This window comes from Hordeum vulgare, chromosome 2H (genome assembly GCF_904849725.1).
Source record: "Hordeum vulgare subsp. vulgare chromosome 2H, MorexV3_pseudomolecules_assembly, whole genome shotgun sequence".
NCBI classification, from domain to species: domain Eukaryota; kingdom Viridiplantae; phylum Streptophyta; class Magnoliopsida; order Poales; family Poaceae; genus Hordeum; species Hordeum vulgare.
The window spans coordinates 480,304,795-480,329,371 of NC_058519.1; the positions used below are offsets into that span (position 1 = coordinate 480,304,795).

Sequence of the window (24,577 nt, forward strand, 5' to 3'; positions counted from 1 at the left end):
TGGGGCGTGGCCACCATCGCCGTGACTCGCCCAGCGCGCCCTTACCATCTACTCCATCTCTAAACTAATATAAAAGCGTTTAGATTACTAAAATACGGAGTAGTATTCTAAATGCTTTTATATTAGTTTACGGAGGGAGTACATGTGACGGCTGATGTCTCGCTTAGTTATTTTGTTACTATATACTCTCTCACTCATATCATAAAAATATTTTAACATTATATTAATATGAAAAATGTTTTTATATTATGGAACGGAGCGAGTAGTAAAGTCGAAACTCACGACTTCAAAAAATGTCATTTTATTTCACAGACATGTGGGCCTTGGAGCTTCTGTTACCGCAGCTTACTCAGTACTCTGTTTTCTACGCCAAGCCATTCAATTGTTGTATGCGAACTCTGTGTCTGTGTGTTTTTGTAAAGCAAAATTGAATCGGTTACTTTTGCTTTTGCGGATGTTTGCGAACATGTTCACCTATATTCTTGTAGCCATTGGTCCAGGCAGACAAATATGTGTCAGACAGGGTGAACTGACGGGACAAAACCCAAATCACCCTATGCATGATCCAATAACTCATTGTTCATACTTGCCACAACAAGATACTTCAAAGAATAAAGCAATGATTAATCATCTCCTACGCAAGTGGCCACTGCCAAATCTGTAAGATACGAGATGATAATACTACTAGCATAATATGGACAATGTAATTGTTATTTAATTAATAAACCTACACACCTTAATGTTTTGACTAGCTCTTGATATTGTGTCGTTGTGAAGACGGAGTGAATTTGGTATAGTCTTGATATTAATATATTAGCCTTTGTGCAAAAAACCTACCCACCTCTGAATATCATTTTATTTAACTCCTCTTCTTTCTTTATGTCAGTATGTAAGTACTTACTTTTTTCTATGTGAATTTTGAGTTAGCTAACCGCATGTCTATGTGGTAGTATTTATTTTTTCGTTGAACACATGAAAAATATTTACTTTGATTTTATATAATACTATATTGAGTAGACTTATACGGTGGGGCATCCCAAAAAAATAATACTAATACAGTAGGACATTTGTTTACTGTTTCTTCCCTACAAAACCATGAAGCATACTCTCTCCATTTCTAAAGATAAGTCTTTTAAAAGATTTCACTAAGGGTCTATATACGGAGTAAAATGAATGAATCTACACTTTATAATAGTATGTCTATATGCATCCGTATATAGTCAATTAGTGAAACCTTTAAAAGACTTATATTTAGAAACGGAGGAAGTATAAAAAAGAGAAGACAATAATATAGTAACATGTGCTCCATAATCATATCCTGCTTGCAACAGTCGTGGCCCGCTTGACCGTGATAGTGCATGCACTCTAAATCACAAATAGCGTACTCGTAGCACATTTTCTGGAAAAGAGAAACTGTAGAAGACACGCATCAGCACTGCACCACCCACATGCAAGTAATAATGCCAAGTGTAAAACTAACATGATTGAATCCTTTAATCAACAATACTTATAGTAGTAGAAGAATCTTCTAATCAACAATATAGAAGAATCCTTTAATCGGCAACTGGCCTAAAGCAGCCTAATCAATCAATGGTGCCGAATTATCCATTAATTATTGTTGAGGCAAGCACATGCATATACCGACACACGAAAAGACACCCTTAGTTACAGCGTCTTGTCACCAAATTCGCAAGCAACATTCCTAATTCATCGGCGCTAACTACGATCGGGCGCCAACGAACGTATACGTACGTACGATACGAACTCAACACAAGCCACACACACACCCAACAAGAAGAAGAAAAAAGAAGGAAGGACGATACGTGCACACGCACACCAACTCTCTACGTACTCATCGACGCCGGGCTTAGGCGGGAGAGCACCGGCGCGGCTGCGGCGGCGGGCCTGAGGCGGCGAGGGAGTCGCGGGACCTCGTGCACGACCGGTACAGGCTCAGCACGGCCAGCCACTCGGTCAGGGCGTCGGTCACCGCCGGCCACCGCCGCTGCTGCTTGCGCTTCCTCGCCTTCCCGGGCACGACGGAGTAAGCGCCGTCGGGGCCGAAGGAGTACTCGGCGACCACCTTGTTGTTGGAGAAGAGCGATGGCGGGAGGGGCAGCGGCGGGGCACCGGACTTGCTGCGGGTGCCGGCGCCGCGCGCGGGGGTCTTGGGGATGCCGGGCCGGTGCTCCCAGGAGAAGGGCACCGCGGATGCCCGGAGCGGGGAGAGGAAGCGGTGGTGGAACGGGGAGGGCGCCGGGGAGAAGGGGGCGAAGGAGAAGGAGGCGGAGGAAGACGACGCCGACGACGCCGACGACGCCGACGAGGAGGTGGGAGCGGACGAGGGCTTCGGGGACGCGAGGAGGCGCTGCCGCCGGCGGCTGGACGCAGATTTGCGCGCCGGGGCCGGGTGCGGTGACGGCGAGGAGGGGGTGGGCGGGTTGGGCTTGGGCATCGCAAAGCTGTGGCCTGTGCTTGGGCTGCCGGTGGTGTGGAGTTTGGGAGCTCAAGTGTGGGGCTTGTGGTCTTTTATGGTTGGGTCATGGCGTCGGCGCGCGCGCAAATGGAGGCGCGTGGAATGGCTTGACGTGGATGCCTGCCTTGCTTCCCCTCTACACGTTGGCGGAGGAGCCGGGGCGTATGGCATTTTCCTGGTGTTGTGCTGAATTGGCAGGATTAGCTAGAAAACAGTTTACACAAGACATGCCAAATTCACGGTTCATAAACATCCATTTTTGAAGAAAATATAGGCCCTGTTTGTTTCAGAAGTCCCGGGACTTTTTTTTAGTGCCAACTTAAAAGTCCTTAGTCTCTACCTGTTTGTTTCCAGGGACTAAACAAGGACTAAAGGTCATTAAATAACATGCAAAAAGATCATGTACCCTTAGTAATGTACTAGCAGTTATTAAATGACATGCTAAAAGTAGGCGTATTGTTGGAAAAAGTGTCAAAAAGTCCCAAAAATACCTTCCCACAAGGACTTCTTCAAATAGTCCCAAATACCCCCTTTTAGTCCCTAAAAGTCCCTCCTGTTTGTTTCGCATGGGACTTTTTGAGACTTTTTTTAGTCCCTACACCAAAAAGTCCCTGAAAACAAACACCCCATAGAAGACACCTACAATCGTGCTATCTTAGACGATTTACCTCATACGTCTCGGCGAACGGTCTGGTCAGAAAAATACGATACATGGACGCCTCAAATGCCCGGACCGACCGACACATCTCATATCCAATTCAAATATGAAGCGGGTATGAAGACACCCGGACGCGCTCAGATACGTCCTCCACGTCGAAACCCACTCATGTTGGCTCACCTCATCTCACATATATTGGTCCACATCCCCTCATCAGCCCAAACACTAACCACTCCACCCCCTTCACCCCACTCCGCCCCAAGCTTTAGTCCCGCGTTCTCAGGTCTTCTTCACCATGTCGGGCAGCGGATCCGAGTCATACACCGTCAGATCCCCGACCATGAGCTCACCCCACGAGGCCCCGAGGAAGAGATGACCGTCTGGCTTGCCTTGTGCCGCTCCCAGGAGGAGGACACCTGACGACAGCGCTTCGACTTCTTCCGTCGGGAATCCATTCACCTGCCCAAATGGCACATGGATCCGCCACTTGGGATGCCATCGCTGCCTCACCGGAGACGATGTGGCTCGTCTAGCGTCTGAACGCGGTGGCGGACGTGCAACCCCTCCTTTGGCTTGTTGAGCTGGAGGACACACCGTGGGTGTCGTCCGACGCAAACATGGCGAGGCGTGCCCGCCGTGTGAGGCAGCGGGCGCGGGAGGCGGTTGCACCCCTCACGGCGGAGGACGTTGGCGAGGCGGAGTCGGATTCTATGGTGCCCATTTGGTGTGCACAGTCCGGGCCCGCAACCGCGTTGTGGTGGACCTCTCTGGCTCATCCCATGGCGGTCGATCGTTGATCTCACGTTCACGAGAAATAGTAGAGCATGTAAGAGGGATGTGCCTCGAGTCCCGTAAGCCGGGTCATGTAACGTGTCCTACTCTACCTCGCCGGTGACTGATACATCTCCAACGTGTCGATAATTTTTTACTGTTTCATGCTATTATATTATCAATCTTGGATACTTTATATGCAATAATATGCTATTTTATATTATTTTGGGGAACTAACATATTAACCCAATGCCTAGTGCGAGTTGCTTTTTTTTTGCTTGTTTTTGGTTTTCGAGGAAATCAGTACCAAACGAAGTCCAAACGCTATGATACTTCTTGCTGATTTTTTTGTACAAAAGAGACCCTCGAAGCTTTGGAAGGAGACCAGAAGACACCCGAGGAGACAACAAGGCAACAGGGCCTGTCGTGATGCATGTGGGCCCCTCGTGGCTCCATCTGACCTAATTCCACCTCCGTAAATTCTCTAAAATTGGGAAATCAACAACGAGCCACCAAAAACACTTTTCCACCTCCACAAGTCTCTACTCCACCATGATCTCATATGGAGATCTTTTCCGGTGCCCTGCCGGAGGAGGAATCGATCATGGAGGCCATCTACGTCAACCTTGATGCCTCCATGATGATGTGTGAGCAGTCCACGAGAGGGCTTCTTCTTCTCTCTCTTTGATCTTCAATACAAAGTTCACCGCAATTCCTGCATTGGTCTATCAGATGTAATCCTCCTTTGCAATGTATTTGTTGGGTTCTGATAAGTCGTGGGTTTATAATTAGATTATTCATGAATATTAATCGAGTCTTCTCTGAATTATTTTATGCATGATTGTTAGAGCTTCATATTTGTCTCCGATCTATTAGTTTGGTTTGACCAACTAGATTGATTTATCTTCAGTGGGAGTTGTGAATTGTGATGGGTTCAATATTGTTGCCATTAAGGAGAAAACAACAAGGGTCTTAACATATTGCTTGTCTTACTTTGTCTACATCATGTCACCTTGCTCCAAGCATTACTCTGTTTTATATTTAATACTCTAGATGCATGTTGGATAGCAATCTATGAGTGGAGTAATAGTCGTAGATGCAGGCAAGAGTCAGTATTTAATCCTTGTAAGTAACGAGTTCAAGTAGCTTGACAACCCTCTTGCCCGTGTTGGGTGCAAGTGTTGGATTCTGTGTGTGCAGGTGCTACAAAAAGGGGTTTGCGTGAGTCTCCTATTGGTTCAATAACCTTGGTTCTCACTGAGGGAAATACTTATCTCTACTATATTGCATTTCCCCTCGCCTTCGGGAAAAAAACCAACACAATTTACAATTAGGAGGAAGAATTTATGGCGTTGTTGCCCGGGGGGGCATCATCAAATTCTTGTCAGGTTCCTTGACACAAATTGTCATTCACTTGTCCTACTTTTTATTTCCTTTTATATTTTCTTGCTTAACTATACCAAAGACACAAAAATATTTACTTTTGCTAGTTCACTAGTTTTGTTTGAAGTCGTTATCATGTATGATTTTGTGATACCTAAGGAGGATAGCGAGGTCCCTAAGCCCGATAAAAATGTATCCCCCGTGAACTTGTACACTAAAACTTTTGAAAGGGGAAGTGGGAATATTATCAAAAAAAGTGTTATTCAAGAATTCCTTACTTGTATGGGAACCTTGCTTAATAATTATGCTCAAACTATTTCAGCTCTGATCCTTAAATTGGAAAGACGTTTTGTGCGTACTCACACCACTTTGCAAATGTTGTTTATTGAGTTGCCTGTTATAAATGATCTTAGAGTTAATATGTTTGCTACCATTACTCTCATGAATTAAGCCGATCATATAGTTAGAGGAGCTTGGGAAATTGTGATCATTATGGTGTGTATTATGAATGTCCAATGATAGATGAGATTCTTTATGATGGAGATCTCATGAGAGTATACATGTCTAGGGATCCTCGCGCTTTCGAGGAGAATGCTAGAAAAGCAGTACCACGCCTACATTTAATCCAACAAATATTCAATAGCGCCAATAAACCATATTCTTGGATAGTAAGAAACAACAAAGGTGGGTTTGATGAAGACTGTTGTGATAAGGTTAGAGCCCTTATAGAAGATGAATTTACTATCACTTATGAAAATCCACATGAGAACAATTTGGCTTGTAAATTTAAATCAGAAGACATAAAAGTTACAAAGGATAGTCCCTTGAGTTCCTCTAGTAGAAAAAATCTATTGTTTACAAAAGGGAGTTAATTAGAAGAGCTCATGATGATATTTTTTTAATCAAGTAATGAATATGAGGAAGAAGGATGACAGCACTTGATACTATGCATTATGCCTAGGTAGGGGCATAAAACAATAACGCTTGTGGGAGGCAACCCAATAGTTATCTTATTTTTTTAGTTTGGTGTGTTGATACGATTATTGTTACTGTCATGATTGTGTTTTTATATTTTAGCTAGCGTTTGTGCCAAGTAAAGCCTTCAAGATAATTTGGATGATAGTAGAAGTAAACCTGTGTAAAATCAAAAACTTTAATGCCCAGTTCAGATTTTTTTTAATTTTGCTAGAACGTCTTTTTGATCTATTTTTTACACAGTATTGGTATACAAATTCCCCAGGTTTTCCTATTCTTTCAGAATTTTAGGAGTAACGGAAGTATGGTTTTAGTGCTGATCACTATTCACTACAGACTCTTCTGTTTTAGATAGATTCTATTTTTGCTTGCATAGTTTGCTTGCTTTGATGATGTAGTGGATTATATCGGGGGGAGGGTGAAACTCGTGATCTGCGTTGGGTTTTCCATGAAGAGGAACGGGTTATGGCAACACAAAGTGGGTAAGTGTTTCCCTCAGTTATGAAACCAAGGTTTATCGAATCAATAGGAATATCAACCACAACCGTCTTCAGCATCTGCACACAAAAGAACAATCAACTTGCACCCAACGAGGTCAAGAGGGTTGTCAATCCTCTTGCATTGTTATTTGCAAGCAAGTGAGGTGTGTAGATAATTGTATATAGAAAGATAAAATAAAAAAAAGTAAATAGCAGCAAGGTATTGAAGGTTTTATCAATATGTTCTGAATAGACCCCGGGGCCATAGCTTTCCGAAATGGCATCTCTCATGAAAAATAGCATACGATGGGTGAACTAATTATTGTCGGGGAATTGATAGGAAAGAGGATAGTTATGAAATATTCATGGAAATGATCATGTGTATATAGGCATCACGTCCACAAACAAATAGTCCGACTCCTACGTGCACCTATTACTATTACTCCACTCACCGACCGTTAACCAGCATGCATCTAGAGTATTAAGTAAAACACGGTAATGCATGGAGAAGGATGACATGACGTCGACAAAATAAACTCAAGCAATATGAACAAACCTCATAATTTTATCCTAAGTAGCAGCAACACAAAGGCACATCTTGTCCCCTTCTGTCACTTGGATATAGAAATTCGTCGGGTTGAACCTACCACGACGCACCTCTCTCACGGAAGAAATATCGATCTAGTTGGCCAAACTATTTCAATAGACCAGAGAGAATTACGAAGCCATCATAATCATGCACATAAGAATCATATAAGTATTGAGAGGTGACTCAAATATTTATCATGAATAATCTAAACATAAACCTACAATTCATCAGATCCCAACAAACACACCGCACAAAAGTATTACATCATATGGATCAAAGTGAAGATGTGATGATCATTGTATTGAAGATCAAAGAGAGAGAGAGAGAGAGAGAGAGAGAGAGAGAGAGAACTTGCCATCTAGGTATTGACTATGGACCCGTACTTATATGGTGAACTACTCACACATCATCGTGAGGGCAACAAGGTTGATGAGGAGGCCCTCCGTGATCGATCCCCCTTTGGAGGGTGCCGGAACGGAGCTCTAGATGGCCTCCCGTCGGAACACAGACTTACAGCAGCGTAAAAAGTGTTTCAAGGTGAAAAACACGTAGCAAACAACAACTAGAACTCGGCACTGGGTCAATAGGTTAGTGCTAAAAAATAATATAAAATGGTAAATAAATACCCCAAAAGTATTCTAGAATGATAATATATCAGCATGGAACAATAAAAAATTATAGATACGTTGGAGACGTATCAAGGGGTATAAGTCAAGGAGAAGTTAGAATACAATACCTTATTCTATAATTAAGTATGAATCAATTTACGATGGTATCTGAAGTTTATGAGTTGCCTATTATACTAACGTACCTCACGAGGTTTCTACTGAGTTTTGTATGCTGAAGTTTTCAATTTTTGGGTGAGACAACGATGGATGAAGGAATAAGGAGTGACAAGACCCTAAGCCCGGGGATGCCCAAGACACCCCAAGGTAATATTCAAGGAAGACCCAAGCGTCTGAGCTTGGGGATGCCCCACAAGGCATCCCCTCTTTCGTCTCCATTCTATCGGTATGTTACTTAGAGCTATATTTTTATTTATCACATGATATGTGTTTTGTTTGGAGCGTCATGTATTATAGTTTGATTTTATTTTAGATTTCCACATCATTGTTTGCTAGACACACATATTTGAGAGAGACATATGATCATCATAATTTGTTAGAATACTCATATGCTTCACTTATATCTTTTGCGCTAGGCAGTTGCTTTAGTGCTTCACTTATATCTTATAGAGCATGGTAGTGTTCAGATTTTAGAATAATAGTTGTACTCTCATGCTTCACTTAAATATTTCTGAGAGTCTAAGAAATAGTAATGGTAATATCCATGTGTTATAACACTAGTACAAAAAGGATATGTATTCAAGGGGGTATAATGAAAACTTTCATGTAGATCATTATAAAAGAGAACCGTGGGTTTTATATTGACGTAGTAATATGAAAGGGCATGATTACATGATCATTTGTTAGTAGAATTATCGATACTAAAGCTTATTATTTGTTACTCACCTAAATGTTGATTATGGCAAGGTGATGATGTGTGAGTGTTTTTATACGTGATTGAAATCATATCATGTTGTTCAGGTCAGATGCGCGCTATGATTAACTCCTACCAACCTCCTCCCCAGGGGCATGTGAGTAGTACATTGCTTCGGGAGAGCTAATAACGATTTGCGATAAGTATGTGAGTTCTTTATGACTAATGTGAATCCATGGATGTACGCACTCTCACCTTTTCATATTTGCTAGCCCCTTCGGTACCATGCATTGTCCATTCTCACCTCGACGATCGGTGCAAACTTCACTCGTGCATCCAAACCTCGCGTCATGATATGTTGTGTTGCACATAAGCCACCTTATATATTCCTCAAAAGAACCACCATACCTGCCTATCATGGCATTTTCATATCCATTCCGAGATATATTGCCATGCAACTTCCACCGTTACGTCTCATGACTTGTGTGTTCATTGTCATATTGCTTTGCATGATCATGTAGCTGACATAGTATTTGTGGCAAAACCACCATTCATCATTATGTATATTTTATGCTATATCATTGCATATATTGATACACTGCGAGAGGAATTCATATAAAGTCATCTTGCATAGGTTTTCATATCAAGTTGTAAGTTAATAAAAGTGTGATGTTCATCATTATTAGAGCGGTGTCCTACTGAGGAAAGGATGATGGAGACCATGATTCCCCTGCAAGTCGGGATGAGACTCCGGACGAAAAAAGAAAAAAAAAGAGAAAAAGAAAAGAAGAAAAAAAGAATGAAAAAAGACGAAAAATGAAAATGGGAGAAAACAAAGAAGGGGTAGTGCTACTATCTTTTTCCACACTTGTGCTTAGAGGGCGCACTATGTTCTTCATATAGAGAGTCTCGTGAGTTATCATTTCATATGCTTGTGGGAATTTTTCATTATATAAATTGGCTTGTATATTCCGATGACGGGCTTCCTCAAATGCCCGAGGTCGTCATGAGCAGTCAAGTTGGATGCACACCCACTTAGCTTCTGTTGAGATTTCATACATATAGCTCCACTGCATCCATTGCATGGAAATCCCTAATCCTCACATTGATATCGATTGAGGGGCATCGCCATAGCCCATTGGTATGCCTAGTTGATGTGAGACTTTGTCTCCACTTTGACTCCTTTTGATCTCTACCACCATACTCTCTTCCACCCATATGATATATCCATGGTTCACCGTCACGTGTTGAGTGAAGTTGAAAATGCTAAAGCGCGTTAGAAGTATGATCCAATTGCCTGATTTGACACCGAGGTGCCCATGTATTTATACTTATGTGGTGAAGATGGAGTCATGCCATGCTAATATTATCAAATAAAGTAGGGAGTAACATTCTTTAAGGATTGTATATTTTGAATATGAATGATTATGCTTCTTATGTTTATGGATATTATTATGTTGATATCAATTAGTTCATCATTCCTCAAGATCATACCTACAAGAAATTACATGTTGGGCAGCATGTCACATCAAAAAAAAATCTGTTTTTATCATTTACCTACTCGAGGATGAGCAGGAAATAAGCATGGGGATGCTGATACGTCTCCAACATATTGATAATTTTTTATTTTTCCATGCTATTAAATTATCAATCTTTGATAATTTATATGCAATAATCTGCTATTCTATATCATTTTTGGGAACTAACCTATTAACCCAGCTATCGGTGTCAAAACCGGCAGATCTCGGGTGGGGTACCGAACTGTGGACCTTGGATCTATGGGTTGCAGGAGAAAGGGGAAGACACTATTTACCGAGGTTCGGTCCCTCTTGAGGAGGTAAAACCCTACATCCTGCTTGATTATATTGATGTGGATGATGATTACAGAGTTGATCTACCTCGAGATGGTATGAGCTAAACCCTAGATGAGCCAACTTGCCTACATGGACAAGGACCCCCAGTTTATCTAGCCATCGGGGATTCTACGTTTACATACAACTGACCTCCTGCTAAGGGCGGCTCCACCGACCTAGCCTACTTTACTTGGATTCCACGCCGTCTTCGGTGCTTTCCTCCTTGAATACGAGATGACCAGAGAGTCCGACCTCCAATTAGTACATCCCATTATGTCAGCCTCTTCGTAGCAAGCTGACTACCTGAGGACCCCTTAACCGCGGACTCCCTGAGAAGCCCTCGAACTAGCCTTCAATGCCTATGTGGAGGGTCTTCTTATGCTCACGCCCAGAGTGTTCGGCTTGCAAGGTGAGTTACCATGCTTCCTCCAATCATGGGATGATGATTTTGTCCTCGGCCGACTCACGCTTACCGAAGCGTCGCGGGGCCCATGGCTTTTAACTTTGCACAAAGATTAATAACAATTATCGATTTTCACATGCTTTTATAAAGGGAAGCGCTTTTAGCTATCCCTGACGGAAATGCTCCCTATAGCAAGAGGAGGTAACACCCTTTATAAAGAAATCAAAATCTATTCCGAGGCTCCATCGCCTTCCCAGCATCACCAAGAAACCCTAGGGTTCCAACACTTTCGGAGTCATGGCACGTTCCTCCTCACACCCCCTTGCCCCCCTCCCGAGGGACTGGGCTAGTTGCTCTGTTTCCCTTCTCCGTTTGCACGAGCTCACAACTCAAGGATAACTTCCCCTATCGGACCTCGTGCCCACTCGCGCATGTCTGGCCTCTGCCAATGGTGAAGCCTTCGCAGAAAACTTCCCTTCCCCTGAAAGGGGAGAAAGGGTTTGCTTCGTTTCTTTCCTACTGTGAGGGGTGGTATTCCCCATTCACCATTTACTCAGGGGTTTATTGGAGTTGTACGGGCTGCAACTCCACAATCTCACCCGTGGTTCCATCCTTCACATCTCAGGCTTCGTGTATTTATGCGACATGTTCTTGGGTTGTGAGCCCCACTTCGATCTATGGAGAAAGTACTTCTGTACTCCGCGACCCCTTTAAAGAAGCAATTCAGCTGGCGGCCGAAGAGCTCTTCCCAAGAGGAGAGCTCTGAAGTGAAGCGCCTATCTTCCAAGGTCAGGGTAATTACTCATAGTGGGCTGACTATCATTGACGTGATGGTTGCGACGATTACCCGGTGCGTCCAACTACTCCAACAGCGTACACATCATTTGTGGCGCTATAGCGGGACGAGCGATTCTACCTGATCGAGACGACACAGACCGGACGATCAGAAGGCCTTAGCAGTCGTCCTAGCCGATTTTTTCAAGGGGGGGAAAGAAGATTTCGCCCGCCTCACCCCCTAGGACAGTTATTCGGCATATAACCCCTTCGAATGGGTAAGTGTGTTCATATTCACATCCTGGATATTTATGTCCTTTCAGTACAAGAAATATGCTAACTTGCGACCTTCAATATTGGTCACCGAATGGTCGTTGATTTTCATTTGCGACCTTTTTACGACCAAAAACGGATGGTCAAAAGATGAAGGTCTCTAATGAACTATAACGACTTTTTTTTCTGGAATGGTCAAAGACATTTACGACCAAACGAAAGGTCATAGGTTCTACGACCAATCATTTTGGTCGTTAGATGTCTGCCCACACCACGTCGGATCCAACGTGGCAAGCTGACGTGGCACAGTTACGACCAATTGGATTGGTCACTGAGAAGAGTCAACCCAGTCTAGTTCAACCGTCTATATGGCCCTAGCCCAGCTAGTTGGTCCAAGCCCAGCAATTTAGCCTTCTTAATTTTGGGCCTTGGCCTTTTAAGCTCAACATTTTTAGTTTTTCTTTTTTCAAAAGGGTCCACTATGAGATGGGTCCGAGCTGTTATGTCTAATAAGTATGCCCTTTATGTGAGTATCTTTTTCTTCTGATTATAATTTAACCATAAATAAATAAGCAATATTTAAATGAACACATACATGAAACATAGGTAATACTTCAAATAACAGTAGCCGAAATGATTCTGCTACATAATATAAAGAGATAAGATGACAATCAAAGTTACAAGCTCTACAAGTGTATACTGGGCTCCTGCTCCAGGCATATTACACATATACAAATACAATCAGTTACATAGAGTTACACAGATAAAATGACGATTGGTGCAAACTGGGCTCCTGCTCCAGTCATATGAAACAACCTGCCACAACCTTCCATGGTGGCCGTGTTACATGAATCAAAAGAGAAGAACCAAAAAACTAGAGTAAATATATTATGAACAAACTATTCAGAAAATGAACAAGTTCTTGAGAATCATAACACAAATTCTGCTAGTACAATGTTGTTCTCCAGCTAGTTAAAATGAGATATTCATACAAGGTTACGAAAGAAAATAGAGCATTTTACTCATAGCACACAGTGAATCAATCTCTTTTTATCAACTTATTCTTATGCATAAAGCAAAGAATTCTGACCAAATAAGCAACAACTCCACAAACTACAAAGTATTAATATTTCGTTATTATCACGAATGCGTCAATATTACATAAACTAAATCTGACCAAATAAGAGCATTCTACTCATAACACGTAGAGTATCAATATTAGCATTCTACTCATAACACGTAGAGTATCAATATTATGTTCTTATCAGCTTATTCATAGCCTTTTCAACTGATTAGTGGTAGTGATAATAGGTTAGTAGTAGATAACAGTAATTTCAGTTTAATTTCAGTAATTTCAATAGTGATGGTATCTTAATACCACTATTGATACAAAAACTTGTAGTGGTGGGAACAAAATCATACAAGAACTTAAAACGTCCAAACAAGTGGACCTTCAACCTCACGATGGGCTCACGTGAGATAGCCAACAAACTTTGGTGGGACATTTACACACTGTAAATCACTCTCATTCCTTACGGCGTGCATGAAAAGGTGCAATGTGAGAATGTGAAATATAGCAATACGTACGTAGAATTACTACCGAACATTAAACTATAACCATGTGAAAAATCAACTTGTCCATGCTCCATTAAGACAGAACCAAGCCAGATATGACCTTCTTACGGACAAGTAAGATAAACATAGATTTTTGTTAGAAAGGACTGATACGTCTCCAACGTATCTATAATTTTTTATAGTTTCATGCTATTATCTTGTCAATCTTTGGATGTTTTGTATGCCTTTTATATCTTTTTTGGGACTAACTTATTAACTCAGTGCCAAGTGCCAGTTCCTGTTTTTTCCCGTGTTTTTGACCCTTTTCAGAGGAGGATTTTAAACGGAGTCCAAACGGAATAAAACTTCCGAAAAGTTTTTTTCCGAAACAGAAGACGATCGAGAGACTTGAGAACCAAGGCAGAGGGTCACCAGGGACCCCACAAAGCCCCCTAGCCGTGGCCGGGGGGGGCCGCGCCTCCCAGGCTTCTGGGCTCCCTGGGCCTCCTCTGTCCTAGGTCTTTCGCCTATATATTCCCTAAAATCCCAGAAAAAATCAGGAGATCCATGAAAACACTTTTCCGCCGCCGCAAGCTTCTGTCTCCGCAAGATCCCATCTGGGGCACGTTCTGGTGCCCTGCCAGAGGGGGGATTCGGATACGGAGGGCTTCTTCATCAACACCATGACCTCTTTGATGATGTGTGAGTAGTTCACCGTAGACCTACGGGTCCGTAGCTAGTAGCTAGATGGCTTCTTCTCTCTCTTGGATCTTCAATACAAAGTTCTCCATGATCTTCATGGAGATCTATCCGATGTAATCTTCTTTTGCGGTGTGTTTGTCGAGATCCGATGAATTGTGGATTTATGATCAGATTATCTATGAATCTTATTAGAGTTTCTTCTGATATCTTTTATGCATGATTTCATATCTTTGTAATTCTCTTCGCGTTGTGGGTTTTGTTTGGCCAACTTGATCTATGATTCTTGCAATGGGAGAAGTGCTTGGTTTTGGGTTCATACCGTGCGGTGACCTCACCCAGTGACAAAAGGGGTAGCGAGGCACGCATCGTGTTGTTGCCACCAAGGGTAAAAAGATGGGGTTTTCATCATTGGTTTGAGTTTATCCCTCTACATCATGTCATCTTTCTTAAGGCGTTACTCTGTTCGTCATGAACTCAATACACTAGATGCATGCTGGATATCGGTCGATGTGTGGAGTAATAATAGTAGATGCAGAAAGTATCGGTCTACTTGTCTCGGACGTGATGCCTATATGTATGATCATTGCCTTATATATCGTCATGACTTTGCGCGGTTCTATCAATTGCTCGACAGTAATTTGTTCACCCACCGTAATATTTGCTATTTTGAGAGAAGCCTCTAGTGAACACTATGGCCCCCGGGTCTACTTCACACCATATTTTCAGCCTTACACTTTTACTTCGTTGCACTTTCTGCTTTAGTTCTCACTTTGCAATCAATCTTCAAGGGATTGACAACCCCTTTATAGCGTTGGGTGCAAGCTCTTTTGTGTATGTGCAGGTATTCTGGACTTGACGCGATTCTCCTACTGGATTGATACCTTGGTTCTCAAACTGAGGGAAATACTTACTGCTCCTATGCTGCATCACCCTTTCCTCTTCAAGGGAAAAACCAACGCAAGCTCAAGAGACGAGAGAAGATTTCTGTCACCGTAGCAAGGACCCGCACGACCACACCAGTAAGACAAATGTTGCAGCACTCAATTCAAGATATGACCTTAAGGAAAAGTAAGAAAATGATGTGATACCCTAGCCAGATTAATTATTTGCTCCAACGAGTAATAGATATTAGGTTCAAACAAACAACCAACCAGCAGTTGGACCATCATGAACCAGACAGATCCCCATGTCCCAAGCAGGTGCATGCACGACATGATGCAAAACAACATATACACCAGCGTCGAGCCAAATTGCAAAGTTGCAATGTATTTAAGGAAAAAAACAACTCCAGCTCCAATGAAGGAGCGTGAACAGAGAGCGGAGAGCGGACTACACACTGCATCCTAAGCACACCTGGAAATCGCCGCAGCAGACGAGGGGGTCAATCTTGATGCCCTAGGCCGCCTCGAGTCGGCGCATCGTGTCGTAGACCTTGTCCAGCTCACCGTGCATGCATCCCTCCACCGCGACCTGCACAACATAGGACACCCGACGAGGCATTAGGTGAGCAGGTGGTCGAGCAGGTGGAACTTCAACGTAGAAAAAAAGAGAAAACCGCAAGTGCCTGCCTCATATGTTAGTTCGTGAACAAACAAAAGAGAAAACTGTAAATTGTCGTAGCGACTGGGGACGTGCTATAGGTTATTGGTATCCTAGACGACGCGGTTGCGGAGTCTGTACGAGATGTGATGCTAATCACTCTTGGTCGGAGGAGCATGTGGCGTGCGAGTGGAGGAGCCATGGCCTTCACATCATCCGAATCCTGATGTGGCAAAGATGGTGGCGCAACCCGATGCTTGGCGAAGATGGTGACCTTCTCTACCTTATCCACCTTCTTCTCCTCCTTCTGCACATCTGCGCGCCTTGCTACCTCTTAAGATTGCGTTGGTTTTTTTCCCTTGAAGAGGAAAGGGTGATGCAACACAGTAGCAGTAAGTATTTCCCTCAGTTTGAGAATCAAGGTATCAATCCAGTAGGAGTATCAAGCTAAGTCTCCAAAGTACCTGCGCAAAAACAGTAAACTTGCACCCAACGCGACAAAGGGGTTGTCAATACGTTCACGATTGATTGCAAGGTGAGATCTGAAGGCGGAAAGTGCAACAAAGTAAAAGTGTAGGGATGAAAATATGATGTGTAGTAGACCCTGGGGCCATAGTGTTCACTAGAGGCTTCTCTCATGATAGCAAATATTACGGTGGGTGAACGAATTACTGTCGAGCAATTGATAGAACCGCGCAAAGTCATGACGATATATAAGGCAATGATCATACATATATGCATCACGTCCGAGACAAGTAGACCGATACTTTCTGCATCTACTACTATTACTCCACACATCGACCGCTATCCAGCATGCATCTAGTGTATTAAGTTCATGAAAAACAGAGTAACGCCTTAAGCAAGATTACATGATGTAGAGGGATAAATTCATGCAATAGATATAAACCCCATCTTTTTACCCTTGATGGCAACAACACGTTGTGTGCCTCGCTACCCCTTCTGTCACTGGGTGAGGTCATCGCACGGTATGAACCCAAAATCAAGCACTTCTCCCATTGCAAGAATGATAGATCAAGTTGGCCAAACAAAACCCACAACTCGAAGAGAATCACAAGGATATGAAATCATGCATATGAGAGATCAGAAGAAACTCAAATAAGATTCATAGATAATCTGATCATAAATCCACAATTCATCGGATCTCGACAAACACACCGCAAAACAAGATTACATCGGATATATCTCCATGAAGATCATGCAGAACTTTGTATTGAAGACCCAAGAGAGAGAAGAAGCCATCTACCTACTAGCTATGGACCCGAAGGTCTATGGTGAACTACTGACGCATCATCGGAGAGGCAATGGTGTTGATGAAGAAGCCCTCCGTGTCCGAATCCCCCCTCCGGCAGGGCACCAAAACGTGCCCCAGATGGGATCTTGCAGAGATAGACGCTTGTGGCGACGGAAAAGTATTTTCGTGGCTCTCTCCCGTGGTTTTGGATTTTTCGAGGATTTATAGGCGGAAGAAGTAGGGCAGAGGAGATACAGGGGGCCCACAAGCCTGCTAGGCGCGGTCCCGCAGGCCGCGGCTAGGGGGCTTGTGGCCTCCCCTGGTGCCCTCTGCCTTGGTTCTCAAGCTTCATGCGTATCTTCTGTTCCGGAAAAAAATCTTTTCGGAGGTTTTATTCCGTTTGGACTCCGTTTGATATTCTCCTCTAAAGAAGGTCAAAAACACTGAAAAAATAGGAACTGACACTTGGCACTGAGTTAATAAGTTAGTCCCAACAAAAGATATAAAAGGCATACAAAACATCCAAAGTTTGACAAGATAATAGCATGGAACCATCAAAAATTATAGATACGTTGGAGACGTATCAAGCATCCCCAGGCTTAACTCCTGCTCGTCCTCAAGTAGGGAAGTGATAAAGACTGAATTTTTGATGTGGAATGCTACCTAGCATATTTGTCCTTTGTAACTTCTTTCTTGTTACATGAATGTTCAGATCCGTAAGATTCAAAACAATAGTTTGCTATTGACATGAAAACAATAATAATTCAAGCAAACTAGCAAGGTAATCATGAACTTTTGAAATAACAAGGCCAAAGAAAGTTATCCCTACAAAATCATATAGTCTGGCTATGCTCCATCATCCCCACGCAACAAATTTAAATCATGCACAACCCCGGTATTGGCCAAGTAATTGTTTTCACACTCTTACTTTCTCAAACCTTTTTCAACTCTCACGCAATACATGAGCGTGAGCCATGGATATAGCACTATAGGTGGGATAGAGTGTGGTGGAGGTTGTGAGGAAAAAAGGAGGAGATGGTCACATCGACTCGGCGTATCAAAGGGCTATGGAGATGCCCATCAATAGATATCAATGTGAAAGAGTAGGGATTACCATGCAATGGATGCACTTAGAGCTATAAGTATGTGAAAGCTCAAAAGGAGGACTAGTGGGTGTGCATCCAACTTGCTTGCTCATGAAGACCTAGGGCAATTTTGAGGAAGCCCATCATTGGAATATACAAGCCAAGTTACATAATGAAGATTCCCACTAGTATATGGTGGTGAAAAAACAAGAGACTCTAAATCATGAAGAACATGGTGCTATTATGAAGCACAAGTGTGGAAAAAGATAATAGCATTGTCCCTTCTCTCCTTTTCTCTTTTTTTATTTGGGCTCTTTGGTCTCTTTCCATATCTCTCTCTCTCTTTTTTTGTGGGCAACTTTTGCCTCTTTTTTTTTATTTGCTCACATGGGACAATGCTCTAATAATGATGATCATCACACTTTCATTTACTCACATCTCAATGCTTAGAAGAATGATGACTCTATAGGAAATGCCTCCGATAGTGTACAAGGATGTGCAACGATCTAGCTTGGCGTATGACGTTGACACATCTCGCTAGCTATCTTATGGTCATGCAATGGCAATATGTAAGTGACGACACAAGTCATGAGGCGGAATGGTGGGAGTTGCATGGCAATATATCTCGGAATGGCTATGAAAAGGCCATGATAGGTAGGTATGGTGGCTGTTTTGAGGAAGGTCTATGGTGGTTTTATGTACCGGCGAAAGTTGCGCGACACTAGAGAGCCTAGCAATGGTGGAAGGTGAAAGTGCATCTATACCATGGACTCACATTAGTCATGAAGAACTCACATACTTATTGCGAAAGTTTTTATTAGTAATCGAAACAAAGTGCTAAATGCATACTCCTAGGGGAAGGGTTGGTAGGTGTTAACTGATAACCCACAAGTATAGGGGATCAATTGTAGCCTTTCTCGACAAGTAAGAGTGTCGAACCCAACGAGGAGCTAAGGGTAGGACAAATATTCCCTCAAGTTCTATCGACCAACGATACAACTCTACGCACACTTTACGTTCGCTTTACCTAGAACAAGTGTGAAACTAGAAGTACTTTGTAGGAGCGATAGGATAGGCTTGCAAGAAAAGAAAGAACATGAAAATAAAAACTAGGGGCTGGTTAGATAAAGAAACAACTACGTTAGTTTAACGAGTGTGGAAAAGTGGTGGTAGGAGTTGCGGAATTGTCCCTAAGCAATTGACTATGTTACTAGACCGATAGCAAGTTTATTGTGGGAGAGGCCACTGCTAGCATGTCATCCCTTACTTGGGATTCTATGCACTTATGATTGGAACTATTAGCAAGCATCCGCAACTACTAACGTTCATTAAGGTAAAACCCAACCATAGCAATAAGATATATTTGTCCTCCTTCAATCCCGTATGCATCAATTTCTATGCTAGGCTGAAGCTTCTGTCACCCTTGCCCTCCAATACATAGTCCTATTAACATACTACTAACCCTATGGTGTGATCGACGCACGCGCTCATATGATGGGCACCAAAGGACAACAACATAACCACAAGAAAATTAAACGAATCATAGCAAGTCATCAATCACCGATAAGACAACGAAAATCTACTCAGACATCATAGGATGGCAACACATCATTGGATAGTAATATGAAGCATAAAGCACCATGTTCAAGTAGAGGGTACAACCGGATGCGGGAGAGTGGACCTCTGAATATAGATGGGGGAAGGTGATGGAGGTGTTGGTGAAGATCACGGAGGTGTTGGTGTAGATCGCCGTCACACGATGATGTCCCGGGCGGCATTCCGGCGGCGCCGGGAGAGAGGGGGAGAGAGCCCCCCTTCTTCTTCTTCTCCCTTGACCTCCTCCCTAGATGGGATAAGGGTTTCCCCTCTGGTCCATGGTCTCCATGGCGGCGGAGGGGTGAGAGCCCCTCCGAGATTGGATCTCTCTCTCTCTATGTCCTTCTGTTTCTGCGCTCCCAGATTGTTTCTTTCACCGTTTCTTAAATTCCCGGAGATCCGTAACTCCGGTTGGGCTGAAATTTTAACATAGATTTTCTTCCGGATATTATCTTTCTTCCGGCAAGAGAAGGGCTCCAACCGCCTTAGGGATTGGTCACAAGCCTGCCAGGTGCGGCCCCACCCCTAGGTCGCGGCTAAGGGGCTTGTGACCCCCTCGGGCATCGTTTCGCGTTGATTCTTCTTCCCAAAAATCATAAATATTCCAAAAAAATCCCCGTAGGTTTCTTATTGCGTTTGGACTTCGTTTGGTATGGATAATCTGCAAAACAAAAAACATGCAACAAACAGGAACTGGAAGTGGGCACTGGATCAATATGTTAGTCCCAAAAATAGTATAAAAAGTTGCCAAAAGTATATGAAAGTTGTAGAATATTGGCATGAAACAATCAAAAATTATAGATACGACAGAGACGTATCAGCATCCCCAAGCTTAATTCCTGGTCGTCCTCGAGTAGGTAAATGATAAAAAAAGATAATTTTTGATATGGAATGCTACCTAGCATAATCTTCATCATATAATCTAATCATGGCATGAATATTGAAACACGAGTGATTCGAAGCAATAGTCTATCATTTGACATAAAGACAATAATATTTCAAGCATACTAACAAAGCAATCATGTCTTCTCAAAATATCATGGCCAAAGAAAGTTAACCCTACAAAATCATATAGTCTCGCTATGCTCCATCTTCCCCACACAACGTATTTAAATCATGCACAATCCCGGTTTTACCCAAGCAATTGTTTCATACTTTAGTGTTCTCAAACTTTTTCAACTTTCACTCAATACATGAGCGTGAGCCATGGACATAGCACTATAGGTGGAATAGAATATGGTGGTCGTGGAGAAGACAAAAAGGAGGAGATAGTCTCACATCAACTAGGCATATCAACGGGCTATGGAGATGCCCATCAATAGATATGAGTGTGAGTGAGTAGGGATTGCCATGCAACAGATGCACAAGAGCTATAAGTGTATGAAAGCTCAAAAAGAAACTAGTGGGTGTGCATCCAACTCGCTTGCTCACGAAGACCTAGGGCAATTTGAGGAAGCCCATCGTTGGAATATACAAGCCAAGTTCTATAATGAAAATTTCCCACTAGTATATGAAAGTGACAACATAGGAGACTCTCTATCATGAAGATCATGGTGCTACTTTGAAGCACAAGTGTGGTAAAGGATAGTAGCATTGTCCCTTATCTCTTTTGTCTCATCTTTTTTTTATTTTTTTTCTCTTTTTTTGGTGGGCTTCTTTGGCCTCTTTTTTTATTTGGGCTTCATTGGCCTCTTTTATTACTTCCTCACATGGGACAATGCTCTAATAATGATGATCATCACACTTTTATTTACTTACAACTCGATTTAGAACAAAATATGACTCTGTATGAATGCCTCCGCGGTGTACCAGGATGTGCAATGATCTAGCGTAGCAATGACATCAAAAAACGGACAAGCCATGAAAACATCATGCTAGCTATCTTACGATCATGCAAAACAATATGACAATGATGGTGCGTGTCATAATAAATGGAACGATGGAAGTTGCATGGCAATATATCTCGGAATAGCTATGGAAATGCCATAATAGGTAGGTATCATGGCTGTTTTGAGGAAGGGTATATGGTGGTTGTAATGCATAGGCGAAAGTTGCGCGGTACTAGAGAGGTTAGCAATGGTGGAAGGGTGAGAGTGCGTATAATCCATGGACTCAACATTAGTCATAAAGAACTCACATACTTATTAGAAAAGTCTATTAGTCATCGAAACAAGGTACTACACGCAAGATCCTAGGGGAAGGGTTGGTAGGAGTTAACCATCGCGCGACCCCGACTTCCACACAAAGGATGACAATCAATAAATAAATCATGCTCCGACTTCGTCACATAACGGTTCACCATACGTGCATGCTACGGGAATCAAAAACCTTAACACAAGTATTTCTACGAATACACAATTACTCGCTAGCATGACTCTAATATCACATCTTCATGTTGCAAAACTATTGCAAGGAATCAAAAATATCATATTCAGTGATCTACAAGTTTTATGTAGGATTTTATGACTAACCATGTGAATGACCAACTCCTGTTAACTCTCTAAATAGGTATAAGTGAAGCATGAGAGTTTAATTCTTTCTACAAAAGATATGCCCCGCTCTAAAAAATATAAGTGAAGCAAAATAGCATTCTATAAATGGCGGTTTTCTATGTGTAGGGAAACAGGCAATCCAAACTTCAAATGATATAAGTGAAGCACATGAAGCATTCTATAAAGCCATACTCAAAATATATAAGTGAAGTGAAAAGAGCATTCTACAAATCAACCAAGGACTATCTCATACCCAGCATGGTGCATAAAATAAAAAGGGAAAATAAACACAAAAGACGCTCCAAGCATTTGCACATATCATGTGACGAATAAAAATATAGCTCCGAGTAAAATTACCGATAGATTGTAGAAAAGAGGGGATGCCTTCCGGGGCATCCCCAAGCTTAGACACTTGAGTCTTCCTTGAATATTACCTTGGGGTGCCTTGGGAATCCCCAAGCTTAGTCTCTTGCCTCTCCTTATTCCTTCATCCATCGTGGTCTCACCCAAAACTTGAAAACTTCAATCACACAAAACTCAACAAAACCTTCGTGAGATCCGTTAGTATAATAAAGTAAATCACCACTTTAAGTACTGTTGTGAACTCATTCCAAATTCATATTAGCATTATATCTACTATAATCCAACTTCACCATGGTTCATACCCCCCAATACTACCCATAGATTCATCAAAATAAGAGAACAATGCAAACAAAACAGAATCTGTCAAAAACAGAACAATCTGTAGTAATATGAACTTATACCATACTTCTGATACTCCAAAAATTCTGACAATTAATGCAATTTTCATATCAATCATAAAAAAAAAGAATCAACTCAAAAGCTCTTTCTGGATAGGAATTAAAAATAATTTCGTGAGCACAAAGTTTCTGTCTCTTTCAGCATGATCAAACAACTATCACCCAAACTAATCATAAAGGCTTTACTTGGCACATTATTTTTATAATACAATGGAATTGTACAAGGGGATAATTATTTTTGTGAGAAACTTCCATGAAAAATTCTACATTGTTTCCATGAGCATGAACACAAGTGTTCAAGGTCGACCCTCACTTTCGCAATGCATCACCTTTCGACCGCTTCTCTTTTTGAAAAAGTTTTAAGTTCCCCTCTATATTTTTTTTTGTTTTCAAACTATATAAAAGCACTCAACAGAAATAAATGACTCTCTAAAACTTCTGGGTTGTCTCCCAGGCAGCGCTTTCTTTAAAGCCATTAAGCTAGGCATAAAGTGCTCAAGTAATGGATCCACCCGGATCCCAAGGTATATCAAAGCCAATTTTACTTAACAATGATTTGTAATTTAGTAGTGAGCACAAGGTAACATATATCATGCAATAACGAAGTATAACTCTCTTCCTATGCATTGGCATGTCATAAAAGAACAATTCATGCACATCAAGTAAAGGCCAATACATATCATAAGCAGTTTCTTGCAATTTTATCGTATTGGAAACATAGAGAGGTGGAGATGTAGTTCCTCTCTCATAATAATTGCAAGTAGGAGCAGCAAGCACATGAATATTATATTCATCAAAATCATCATGTGTAATAGTAGAAGGCAACCCATCTATGTAATCCCTAATAAGAGCAAACTTCTCCGATATAGTGTAGCTGGGAGAGTTCAAAAAGATAATAGGACTATCATAAGTGGGTGCGATAGCAACAAATTCATGTTTAACATAAGGAACTATAAAAAGTTCATCTTCATAAGCATCATGTTGGGGAACGTCGCATGGGAAACAAAAATATTCTTACGTGCACGAAGATCTATCATGGTGATGTCCATCTACGAGGGGGATTTCAGATCTACGTACCCTTGTAGATCGCACAGCAGGAAGCGTTAATAAACGCGGTTGATGTAGTAGAACGTCCTCACGTCCCTCGATCCTCCCCACGAACCGTCCCACGAACCGTCCCGCAATCCGTCCCACGATCCGCTCCGATCTAGTGCCGAACGGACGGCACCTCCGCGTTCAGCACACGTACAGCTCGACGATGATCTCGGCCTTCTTGATCCAGCAAGAGAGACGGAGAGGTAGATGAGTTATCCGATAGCGTGACGGTGCTCCGGAGGTTGGTGGTGGTCTTATCTCAGCAGGCCTCCGCCCGAGCTCCGCAGAAACGCGATCTAGAGGAAAAACCGTGGAGATATGTGGTCGGGCTGCCGTGGCAAAGTTGTCCCAAATCAGCCCTAATACCTCAGTATATATAGGAGGGAGG

The 24,577-nt window shown here is 42.3% G+C and overlaps 1 protein-coding gene across 1 annotated transcript; it reads right to left on the reverse strand.

Annotated features, from left to right (window-relative positions):
• Positions 1-1,580: 1,580 nt before the first annotated feature.
• Positions 1,581-2,629, reverse strand: LOC123430293 (vegetative cell wall protein gp1-like). Its single transcript, XM_045114165.1, has one exon. It carries the CDS (start codon positions 2,453-2,455, stop codon positions 1,868-1,870), a length of 588 nt encoding a protein of 195 aa, XP_044970100.1. The 5' UTR covers positions 2,456-2,629; the 3' UTR covers positions 1,581-1,867.
• Between the last annotated feature and the right edge of the window lie 21,948 nt (positions 2,630-24,577).

Excerpts from the sequence above, each read along its gene's own strand:
- LOC123430293 (XM_045114165.1), bottom strand. The coding sequence starts at position 2,455 with ATGCCCAAGCCCAACCCGCCCACCCCCTCCTCGCCGTCACCGCACCCG.